Below are 12,651 nucleotides of genomic sequence, written 5' to 3'. Positions count from 1 at the left end.
AGACTTATTCTTTTGTTCATTATACTTCAGAACTTAAATTGCCTGTAAAATGAGACTAAAAGATTCTTGTGTCAACATATTTAAAATATGGCCATATTAATTATTTTAATGATTTTGTTGACAAGTTACACGAAAAATTATGATGAGTATGACTCTGTGTACCATTTATCTGACTTTCTCATGAGATCACTTGTTTTGGGAACTACAGACTTGAACCACAGAAATTGGAATATAAAATTTCTATCATTTGACTGTACAACATGTTAACAATCATTTTCTCCATCCAGGTACCATTTATATTTACACCATTTGCAGAAAACTGATGGTCATAGGTCAGTCTTCCAAGGTATGAAATGTACTGAACAAATGTTTTCCCCTCTATTTCCTATTCTATTTTTCTTAAGGCTTTCATTATGTAGTATATTGAATGTTAAACAAGGAATATTTGGAGAATTATATAATATAAAATTTAGCAAATATATATTATATAGCATTATTATTCTTAGTTTTGCTTTAATAGGGATCATATGTTAAAATATAGATGATAAAATGTTAATGAAAAGAAAGGAAGTTCCTGAGGATATCAGTATTCTCTGTGTCTCAGATAGTCGTACTTGTCACACTTGATAGTGAACATCCATCTGGTTAGTATAGCTTTAGGTAGGGTGACCACCCATCCTGGCTTGCCCAGCAAAGTCCTGGTTTATGCCTGTTGTCCTGTTAGTAATTATCAGTAGCGCCCACTTTTACTAGTAAAAGTGGCCTGGGCCGGGTGCAGTAGCTTACACCTGTAATGCTAACACTTTGGGAGACCTAGACAGGCAGATCACTTGAGGCCAGGAGTTAGAGACCAGCTTGGCCAACATTGCAAAACCCCGTCTTTACAAAAAATGCAAAAATTAGCCAGACCTGGTGGCACATGCCTGTAGTCCCAGCTTCTTGGGAGGCTGAGGTGGGAAGATTGCTTGAGCCTGGGAGGCAGAGGTTGCAGAGAGCCGAGATCATGCCACTTTGCACTCTAGCCTGAGTGACAGAACAAGACTCTGTCTCAAATAAAATAAAATAGAAAATTTAAAAAAGGTGTCCTGGTTTGGATGATAAACTATGGTTACCCGCTTTATGTCATGATATGGAGCTTGGATTTTATTCTGCTTGAAGCGCTTCCACTTCTGGTCTGCATGCTAATCGGGTGAATACACACTTAAACTCTAACCCAGCTGCATGACGAAGGCAAGGAGACTATTTTATAATAAGATTCTTACCAGTACTCACTGCTCAGTGTTAGCTTGAGGAAGTTGCTGACACTTCTATTGACTTCCCTACAATGTTGGTAGCGTTTTTGTCCGCGGGAGACATATTTATTCCCTGTATTAATTTTCCAGTTATTGGAATGTAGGCCAAGAAGGGCGAACATACTCCCGTTGCGACCCAGCTTGAGTTGTTGCTGGCATCTGAAACATGACTACTTTTATTCTTTATTCCATGCAGAACCTTACCCTGAATATTCTAACACTCAGGAGAGATACGTTTTTTCTTATTTCCTCAAAGCATAGCCAAGTATCTTAAAAGCTGACAACATTTGAAAAATAAAAATGGAAGTAAAGAAATTTGCATGCTCAATGGATAACATTAATTATGTGTTCTCTCTCTGTTTTGCTTCTCAAATTAAAAAAACTCTATGACAGACAGTGACTTGAAGCTCTGTGCCAGCTTTCTGAGTGTGAATTAAATTGAGGGGGACTGTCCCAGGTCTAATGTAAACTTGGCCTACAGACTATTGCAATGATGCTACATTCAGTTCCACATGATTTCCTAAAGAGAATTTGCATACTCTGGTTGCTCTTGGTGTAACAACAACAAACACGGCTTCACAGGACCATCATAGTTTGGTCTGCTGCAGTGCTTGCTGCCAAAGCTTTGAAGGGCAGAGATGTCTGTGCCAACATTTGACTGTTAGTGTTTGTGCTTGTTAATGCTGAGAGAATTTTAAAGTGACAGTCATCTTAAAATAATTTCTTATTCATAACCTTTGTAAGACATTTCCTCTCTGCCTCATATACCTTGAGTTTGTCTCTGGTAAAATAAGGATAGTTGAGTATTTTGTCATGCTGATTAAATATGTATTCTAATCTTATTAGGAGATAAATCTTCAGTTTTTCAACCATAAGGAAACCATGGGAACCAATAATATTTTATATGAATTAATAAAAGCACAGGGTACATAAATTATGCCACTAAAATTATTCTTTTGTTAATTATATTTCAAAACTTAAATTGCCTGTAAAATGATACTAAAAAATTGCCTGTAAAATGAGACATCTAGTCAGAGATGTACTGAAACCAGGGGCAATGTCACCCTGTACTGTTAGAATAATGCACGTCTGTTGACTAAATGGAATCCCATCATGACCCATTCTATTTTGGTTTACTTACTCAAATAGAGAAGCTGCAGAGAAGGGGTTGATATTTTCTGATAGTTCTTTTTATCCTTTTTTTTTTTTTTGAGACTGAGTCTTGCTCTGTCGCCCAGGCTAGGTGCAGTGGCACCATCTTAGCTCACTGCAACATCTGCCTCCTGGGTTCAAGTGATTCTCCTGCCTCAGCCGGTGAGTAGCTGGGATTACAGGCACCCACCACCATGCCCGGCTAATTTTTTGTATTTTCAGTAGAGATGGAGTTTCATCATATTGGCTCGGCTGGTCTCGAACCCCTGACTTCCAGTGATCTGCCCACCTTGAGCCTCCCAAAGTGCTGGGATTACAGGCGTGAGCCATGGCGCCTAGCCCAAATTGAGTATAGTTCTGTGGTGCCAGTCTTGTGAGATGGGAATGGGAAGTGAGGGATGCAATAATTTTGGGGTGGTGGGTGGTTGTACATTTGGCACTTGGAGATCTGAATGACATTCTTTCTGTTTGTTCAATATAGTATGTTTCAAGGAAATTAATAATTTTCACCAGTAATTCCCAGACCCCCAGATGGTAAATTGATTCCTGAGCTGAGGCTAAAAATGGATTTGATGGGTCCATTTAATGGAGACAAGTCCTTGGAGGTCCCACCATGTGTGAGATGTCCTGGGTCTGAGGGATTTGAATTCTGTAGTGACTTCAGAGTTCAAGTATGTTATAGCATAAGACGGAAGGAGAAATAGACCTGGGCTCCTCACGCTGTCTAAACTCCCGTTTGTATAGGATCTAGGCAATGATGGCTAGCTTTTGTTATTCTATTTTTTTTTTTTTTTTTTTTTTGAGACGGAGTCTCGCTCTGTCGCCCAGGCTGGAGTGCAGTGGCCGGATCCCAGCTCACTGCAAGCTCCGCCTCCCGGGTTCACGCCATTCTCCTGCCTCAGCCTCCCAAGTAGCTGGGACTATAGGCGCCCGCCACCTCGCCCGGCTAGTTTTTTGTATTTTTTAGTAGAGATGGGGTTTCACCGTGTTAGCCAGGATGGTCTCGATCTCCTGACCTCGTGATCCACCCGTCTCGGCCTCCCAAAGTGCTGGGATTACAGGCTTGAGCCACCGCGCCCGGCCTAGCTTTTGTTATTCTTATTGAATCTGTAGTGTGTGCTAGGTCCTGTGAAAGACTTATGAGGTGGGCAGGAGCATCATCATCATTAGCATTGATTGAATGAATCTGCTGTCATCAAGCATGCTTGTAAGCGCTTTCATTTATCCTCACATGTAATCTTCACAGCACCACTTTGAGAAAACTGCTGTTATTACCTCTCTCTCTCTCTAATATATATACATTTTTTTTTTTTTTTTGAGACGGAGTCTTGCTCTGTCGCCCAGGCTGGGGTGCAGTGGCCGGATCTCAGCTCACTGCAAGCTCCGCCTCCCAGGTCTACGCCATTCTCCTACCTCAGCCTCCCGAGTAGCTGGGACTACAGGCGCCCGCCAACCCGCCCGGCTAGTTTTTTTGCATTTTTTAGTAGAGACGGGGTTTCACCGTGTTAGCCAGGATGGTCTCGATCTCCTGACCTTGTGATCCGCCCGTCTCGGCCTCCCAAAGTGCTGGGATTACAGGCTTGAGCCACCGCGCCCGGCCTACATATTTTTTTGAGACAGAGTCTCGCTCTGTCACCCAGGCTGGAGTGCAGTGGTGCGGTCTTGGCTTCCTGCAAGCTCCGCCTCCCAGGTTCACGCCATTCTTCTGCCTCAGCCTCCCCAGTAGCTGGAACTACAAGCGCCCGCCTCCACGTCCGGCTAATTTTTTTTGTATTTTTAGTAGAGACGGGGTTTCACTGTGTTAGCCAGGATGGTCTCGATCTCCTGACCTCGTGTTCCGCCCACCTCAGCCTCCCAAAGTGCTGGGATTACAGGTGTGAGCCTTCGCGCCTGGCCATTACCTCTATCTTATGGAATAGATAAGCGAGCTGAGGCTGGGAAAAGTTACTTTGCTGAGGGTCACACATCTAGTCAGAGATGTACTGAGACCAGGGGCAATGTCACCCTGTACCGTTAGAATAATGCACGTCTGTTGACTAAATGGAATCCCATCATGACCCATTCTATTTTGGTTTACTTACTCAAACGGAGAAGCTGCAGAGAAGGGATTGATGTTTTCTGATATAACCCTGTCTTCCTAACGACATCCTGAAAGCGAGAACTAACCAGGGGCTCTTCCCTAGTGCTGCAGCAGGTCACCAGCATAAGCTTAGGGAATAGAGGGTGGTCAGACTTCTGAAACCTCTTTCCCTGAGGACATACGACCATTTTGCTTTTGTTTATGGAGTAGTTTCTTTGGTGGCACTTAAAACTGTAATATAGTACTCAGCAAACATTAAAGAATACATCTAGAATCTGTTCATTCTAAGAAACGATTGATTTCTGTTTCATTTTACTATGAAACTGAAGTAGTTTGACAATGTATGTGGCTTGAACAATTACTGTCAAATTATTTCACATACCATTACATAAACTTTAAGTCCCAACTTTGAAATTGCTTGTCATTTTCTTTAAATGGTGTAAACTGATATAAATGAGGCTGCAGCGCCATCCTGTGGCTGAGCTGATTAATCGTGTGTATGTTTCCTGCTGAACACCTGCAACATGCTCTTACTGGGGCCCTGTTTTGGATATGGATATCATTTGACTTTTCAAAGTTTTTTTTTTTTTTTTTTTCCCGTGAAGAGAATAGTCCTGATGTATCCTTTTAATTTTTTTTAATTAATAGAAACAATTATTTGAAGCTTTTAAGGGTAAGAAAAAAATGCTACAAATTGAGTCATATTTTGAAAATGGCTTTTCCTGTTTAAACTTGAAAGATAGTTTTTCATAACCCTATGTGGTTTATGGTGAGCTTCTCCCCTTTGTCAAGGCTCCTCTGTGTAGTGGAAAGAACACTGCACTGGGGAGTTCAAAGACCTGAGTTTCAGCCCCAGCTCTTTTGCTTAGAATGAGTTTAGCCTCATGGAGTCAAGCTAGGTTACTTTTAAGATCCCTTCTGGCACAAAAAACTTTGATTTTCCATAAACAAATCAAATACAATGTGAACAATTGTTAACTGGAGCTATTTTTGTTTTGAAATGTGACATTTCTAATACCAGGAGTCCTGAAGGATTTTAGAAAGATGTGAATTTAAAGGGGAAATTTAGGCATGGCTTAATCATATACCACCCAACCCAAACCACAACAATCCAAATGCAAAAATCTGAAATAGAGATTGTTAGGGAGCAGCAAATGTGAGAAAATTCAAGGGTTTCTGGTGATATGATTAATTTCGTATCAGTTCACAAAGTTCACAACAATAACAATGGCAGCAACAACAAAAACAGCAATGAATCAACCTCAGTCTAATTTAGAAGAGGTACAGTGTCCATAGCCAGGGACTGAGAGCATTCACTGTACTGTGGTCTAGCCATACACCCTGAAAGGATGCTGGCAACCTGGGGCAAAGCCACAGAAGGCCAATCATGGTGGAGAAGGGCAGTGCAGTTCCGTGAGGGATGGAAGTACTTGGGGATATTTACCCTGGATGAGAGAGCCGAGGGAAAGGGCAGGCTGCATAAGTGTTTTTAGATTTCTGGATGGCTGTAATTTAGAAGTGAGTTTTGGACTGCCTTGTGCTGTGCTGGAAGGCATGATGAGGACTAATGCACTGGAGGTATATTAAGGTGGATTTTATTTTAGATTGTGTAAGTATTTTCCTAGCATGTCATGTACATTATCTCTTTCTCCGTAACAACACTATTGTGATGTGAAAAAATACCCATTTTACAGATGAGAAAATTGAGCCCTAAAGAGGTAAAATGATCCAGTCACTAGGTGGTAAAATTGGGACTGAAATTCCGGTTTATTTGATTCTAATCTTGGACCATTTCTACTAAGCACCGCAGGCCCCAGGCTGTAAGCCTTTTTCATTTTCCTTACCCCCTATACCAGCTAATCTTCAGAATAATGTACTGGTTCCACGCTAACAAATAACAATTGTATCATTGGAGTTAATTCCTAGACTACTGTTGACATGATAAATATTAATAAAAAAGAGCGGAGAAGCTTCTAAGAAGACAAGATAGGCCGGGTGCAGTGGCTCATGCCTGTCATTCCAGCACTTTGGGAGGCCTAGGCAGGTGGATCACTTGAGGTCAGGAGTTCAAGACCAGAGTGGTCAACATGATAAAACCTCCTCTCTACTAAAATAGAAAATTAGCCGGGTGTGGTGGTGCACACCTGTAGTTCCAGTTACTTAGGAGGCTGAGGCATGAGAATCAATTGAACCTAGGAGGCGGAGGTTGCAGTAAGCTGCAATTGTGCCATTGCACTCCAGCCTGGGTGACAGAGCAAGACTCTCTAAAAACAAACAAACAAAAAGACATTTTAGAATGTCTTCCAAAATGGCTTGAAATTTTGAGTTCTTTAAATTATCTTTTACTTTTTAAATGCTTGTTTCTTCTTGACATGTTATTTATGGTATTTTTGGTGTAAGTAATCAGCAACTTGTGCTCACAACTTAGAATTTGATTATATTTAATACAATTATCATTATTAGCTTAAAATGAAAACAAATCCAATGGTGCCCTTTATTTTGCAGGCCTTAGAGTATCTCCTGTGGGCCAGCATGTGTATGGAGTCCTTGGTCCCGCTCCTGTCGCTCAGGTACTTGACATGGCGCACTACTCTCTACACAGCTGTTTGCCAGTGCTGCTATGACTGCCAAGCCGGAATTCATGGAGAGGTATGCTGCTTTTTAACTCTGAGGAGTCGGATTTTTTTTTTTTTTTTTTTTTTGAGATGGAATCTCGCTCTGTTGCCCAGGCTGGAGTGCAGTGACGTAATCTTGGCTCACTGCAACATCTGCCTCCCATGTTCAAGCGATTCTCCTGCCTCAGCCTCCTGAGTAGCTGAAATTACAGGCATGTGCCACCCATGCCCAGCTAATTTTTGTATTTTTAGTAGAGACAGGGTTTTTCCACGTTGGCCAGGCTGATCTTGAACTCCTGACCTCAGGTGATCTGCCTGCCTTGGCCTCTCATAATTACAGGTGTGAGCCACCATGCCCAGGCCCAATATTTTAAAATAGAGCGTATCCAGCGTTTTCTTCCTTAGATGTCTGCAAGGGGAAAAACAAAACGCAACCAAAGAATTGAAATGAAGCAAAGACAAAAGTTCAAGGCTTTATTTGCACAAATTTGTTTGGCTTTTCCATTCTGTTTCTCTCGCCCTCCTTTCTGGTCTCTCCTTTATTCTCTATTCACTTTCACCTTCTTTTGCTCCTTTTCTGAGTAAGATTTTTGGATTTTTTTAAATTAAGATTTTTATTTTTAAATGACAAATAATAATTGTATATACTTAGGAGGTACAATGTGATGTTTTGTTGGATGTATACACTGTGGAATGATTATATTAAGCTCATTAACATATTCATCTTCTTACATGCCTTTTTCTTGTAGTGAGAACACTTAAAATCTATTCATTAGCAATTTTGAAATATGCAATACATTGTTGTTAACTATGATCACCATGCTGTGCAATAGATCTCAAAAATTTCTGTCTGCTGTCTTTCCATCCTCATTTTGCTCTTGGACACAAGCCGCCTTCCCTCCTCGTTTAGTTTTGTGTTCCTTATGACTTAGTACACTCTTGTCTTGCTTTTCTCTGCTAACCACCATTTAATACACTTTCTTTTTCTTTTGTTTTTTTTCTTTCTTTTTTAAGACAGAGTCTTGCTCTGTTGCCCAGGCTGAAGTATAGTGGTCTGATCACGGCTCACTGCAGTCTTAGTCTCTGAAGTAGCTGAGACTGCAGATGCACACCACTATCCCCAGCTAATTGAATACACCTTCTAACGACCATTTAATACACTCTATTTTTTTGTTTTTCCTTCTTTCATATCTTTTTGATTGAGTACTTGAAATATAACTTAACTTCAGGCTGGGCATGGTGGCTCATGCCTGTAATCCCAGCACTTTGGGAGGCTAAGGCGGGTGGATCACCTGAGGTCAGGAGTTCAAGACCAGCTTGGCCAGCATGGCAAAACCTTGTCTCTACTAAAAATACAAAAATTAGTCAGGCATGGTGGTGTGTGCCTGTAGTCCCAGCTACTCAAGAGGCTGAGGCAGGAACCCGGGAGGCTGAAGTTGCAGTGAGCTGAGATCGCACCATTGCACTCCAGCCTGGGCAACAAGAGTGAAACTCCATCTCAAAAAAAAATTATATATATATATAAAATTTATATATATGTGTGTGTGTGTGTGTGTGTGTATATATATATATATATATATATACTCCAGAGCTTCTATTGGCCTGTAGAGCTCCCCAGTGTAAATCTGAAAAAGGCACCTTCTCTACATTACATGATACCTGGCTTGGTCAGTGGATGGGGCCTTGGTGAGAATGAGAAATAAGCACCCCTTCATTTGGGCCAACACGTTCCTGCATGAGGGTGCATGGTTTGGTATGTGGGGCATAAGCTGGACTTCTGCTCTAGTCAACCTCTTTGGCTGGAAGTCTTGTGTAGGACTGCCTTCATGGCTGTGCACATGCCTGTTCATATCTTGTTAACAACCATAAATAAATCATCTGGCCAATTCACAGTTCCATTTAGTTTTTCCTGCCTGAACTAATTCTGAAGGGTTAGATGCTGGTGGCACATAGGCAGAGGAACAGCCTAATTCAACCTTCATGGGTTACTTGTATAGCTCAAGATAGATTCCAGAAAGACAACTCATCATATATATATATATATACTTCAGGCTGGGCATGGTGGCTCATGCCTATAATCCCAGCTATATATATATATATAGTTAACTTCAGTGTACTAGTGGTGGCATATTTTGTTCTGTAGCTATTAAGATTATTAAGGAATGAAACTTTTATAGCGTTTTGGCCATTTGATCCCATTTGGGATTTTTCTTTATTGGAAAATGTAACCCTTCATATATGTTAATATTGTGGTTGGTCTAGAAGCATCTTCATTAAAAATTACAAATGGTGAATGAAATATTTCAAAGAGATGGTGAAATAAGGGACATGAACTCTTGTTATTGAGTTCTTAATAACTCCCTTGAACTCATTTGTTATCTCTAGAGGATTATAATAATGGTGATATGATTAAATAAGAAAGCCTCCCTTCTTCCTTCCTTCAGATATTTATTAAACACAGTGTGCTGCGTACTGGAGACACAAAAATGAGTAAGATCCTTTCAGGAAGTCACAGTTTGGTGGTCAATGTGAACAGTTAGGTAGATAATACAGCGTGTCACGATAGGAAGGTTGGGATTTGAGAAGAGCAACTGAGGACGCGCACGCGCGCGCGCGTGTGTGTGTGCGCACACGTGAGGACATGCAGTGCCAAATGCTGAGAAGCGATAGTCTGTATGGAGCTACTGTTGAAGTCATATTTCAGCTTTCCTTTTTAAAATTTCATAATTCATGAAGTTACCTTATCTCACCATTTATTGGAGAGTTTAATGGTTCTTAAAGAAAATGATAGACTAGATAAAAGGAGTCAGCATTAACTTAGAGCTTAATTCACGGATTAAATCGAATGCCTAGGAGAACAAAACATATTGTCTTTATACATTTTAATCACTATATTCTGATTTATGAATTAAATTTATTTTAATCGCATGTAGGCATTTGCTCGGCGTGCTTTGGCTAAAATTGATGAGTTAAGGCAACTGGAATTAATGAGTTCCTCAAAATCCCAGGAAGAATCGCGAAGATATTTTAGAGAGGCCACAATAAAGGTATAAAAATTTCATGAAATAAAAGAAATTTACCACATCTACAGCTGATTAAATACTTAATATTAGTAGTTGGGAAGTACATCTCATTGTTATTTCATGTATAATTCTGCTTTTTGAGGCAGATGGCAGTGATGATCTTCAAAAGAGGAGTCTTTGAATCTAGAAGAAAAAACAAAGCTGTCTTTAGACCCAAGATAAGAATTAACCTAAGGGAAGTACAAACTGTAAGTCTAAACATATCTTCTCTCTTTAAGACTCTTTTTGCAGTGTATTTGTATTATGCTCCGATGTCTTTCAAGCCTAGTCACTCATTAAATTCTGCCCCCAGTTCTCTGCCTCAATGGGTAAATAGAAGAGTGTTTTTCTAGTTTGCACATAGCCTCACTTCATCTCTTTCTCAAAGCTTTTGTGTCTTAGCACAATCCCAGTTTTGCAAGCTTAAAGGACAAGAGGCTGAAGAGGAGCCAGTGAAAGATTTCAATGAACTGGCTCTTGCAAATGAATAGGCCTCTGAGTGGTTCTGCGCATGCCTTTGTCTTTGACCGCTTAGGGTGAGCTGAGCAGGCGAGCAGGCTTTGAGCTGCAGAGAAGATGGAGGCACCTTTTCTCATCAGCCTTAGGTTTCACCCTTGGGAATGTTCAGGAGCTAGGTTATCCAGTAGCAACAAACAACCCCCATACCTCAGGTGGCTTAAAACAATTTATTGTCTACTGGAGTCATATGTTATTTTAGTTATCAGGGGCTCTGCCTTACAAAAGCTGCTCAGGGCCAGGCTGAAGAGCAGCCTTCGTTTCAAACATTGCTAGTCATTTGGCCAGAGGGGATAAAAGAGAGCTCTGGGGAACTTGCACATCTAGTGATGCTCAGCATAGAAGTGACATGAGTCTGTTCTTCTCATATGTTGTAACCAGCCACACAGCCTCTCCCAACCACAAGCAAACACTAGTAAAGATGATCATAGGGCAGGGAGTAGGCAACGTCAGGCCTGTGGGGCCCTCAGCCCTTTTTGTTCCCCTTGTCTTTTTTTTCTTCTTCCCTTTGCCTTCCTGACTCTTAATATCCCCCAGGGCCCAGTTCTATATCGTTTTGAAGCTCTCCCTGACTGTTCTAGATGGATATATACCCTCTTCTGCGAGCTTCCGTGTAGGGATTGAAAATGAATCTATGGTGAAGGAGATGAACAGTTTCTTACAGAGGAGGTGTATCAAATCTCAGAACCTGGAAAGGATTTGGGAAATCATCTGGTTCAGTCATTTTATATTACAGATGGGAAAATAAAACCTGCAGTATTTAAATGACTGGCTCAAGATCACAAAGGCAGCCGCTGGCAGAACCAGAACCAGCACCTGCATCTCTTAAGTCCAGTGCTTGGCCGCTACTCCAATCACTGCTACTCTCTTTCTTCATTTCTTCTGAACACATTTAGGAGTAATCCTTTTTCTTTCTTTTAAATGAATTATTATATTTAAATACAAATGGTTTTTGGACATGGTACCTTTCCATTGCTACTTAGTGTGACAATATTGACTACTGAGCCCGCAGGTACATTTTATACATCCCTTTTAAGATGTATCCCTTACTAACCAACAGTCTATTAAATGGTGAGTAATTAATTAAATTATAGGCAATTCCTCGGATAAGCTTTTAAGCTGCCTGCATCTGGGATTAAGTAGCGGTGCTATAGTCTTTGTAAGAGGCCGGGAACAATTTTTTTTTTCTCTCCAGCATTTTTTTTTCTCTGCGCAAGCAAATTTAAATACCCAAAGTTGCAAGACTGTTGTTACTTAGAATATTATTAGGACTTAGTTATCCTGGTAGCAAAACTAAATACATTTTCAAAGAAAAATGTTTAAAATTCCAGATAAAATTACATTAAAAACTAAGTTATATCTGATTTCCCTTAAGATAATTGTTGAATGAAAAGTTCTGGTGATTTTTTTTTTAAAGAAAAAATTGTAATTGTTTAGTGAGTAGTTGTTTCAGAGACTAGTCAACACATTCTTTTCATAATATCATCCTATATTACCTTGGCATATTTTGCAGAATGTCCTGTTTTCTGTGTATGAAATAATTTTATTATGTTTCTACCAAATAAATTAATTTCAATATGCATTAAACATATTTTCTGAAACATTTCTGGGTTTGTATGTAAGTTGTTAACTCACAGTAAATCATTTTGACTCTCAAAATATTTTTTTAAAGGACTACTAATTCAGACTCCTAATGATTGATTAGTTAGTGATTTATTCAATAAATATTTTTAAGTACCTGCTATGTGAACAAGTAGATGAAGATTACATTCTAGTGGAGAATTACATCATAAAAAATAAATAAAATAATTATAGCTTGTGATAAATATTAATAAATAAATAATGATAATGGTGAGGATGAAATGAGTTACATGTAAAGCCCTTAGAATGTTCCCGGCAGATAGTAAGTAGGTCCTCAGTAAATATTAGCTATT

General features: G+C 40.0%; 1 protein-coding gene across 5 annotated transcripts in view; it reads left to right on the top strand.

The window, feature by feature from the left end:
* Nucleotides 1-12,651, top strand: part of LOC105483784 (cilia and flagella associated protein 54) — a 383,346-nt gene that overhangs the window by 22,157 nt on the left and 348,538 nt on the right. For all 5 annotated transcript variants that reach the window (XR_011608938.1, XM_071071285.1, XM_071071284.1 and 2 more), the window contains exons 5-8: nt 288-346; nt 7,030-7,173; nt 10,073-10,186; nt 10,309-10,410. Coding sequence is in view for 4 of the 5 variants with exons in the window: in XM_071071285.1 (XP_070927386.1) it covers nt 288-346; nt 7,030-7,173; nt 10,073-10,186; nt 10,309-10,410 (419 nt within the window). In the remaining variant the exon portion in view is untranslated. The remainder of the gene's footprint in view (nt 1-287; nt 347-7,029; nt 7,174-10,072; nt 10,187-10,308; nt 10,411-12,651) is intronic.

Source organism: Macaca nemestrina, chromosome 10 (assembly GCF_043159975.1).
Source record: "Macaca nemestrina isolate mMacNem1 chromosome 10, mMacNem.hap1, whole genome shotgun sequence".
Lineage (NCBI taxonomy): Eukaryota > Metazoa > Chordata > Mammalia > Primates > Cercopithecidae > Macaca > Macaca nemestrina.
This window is presented reverse-complemented; position numbering and strand designations above follow the sequence as displayed.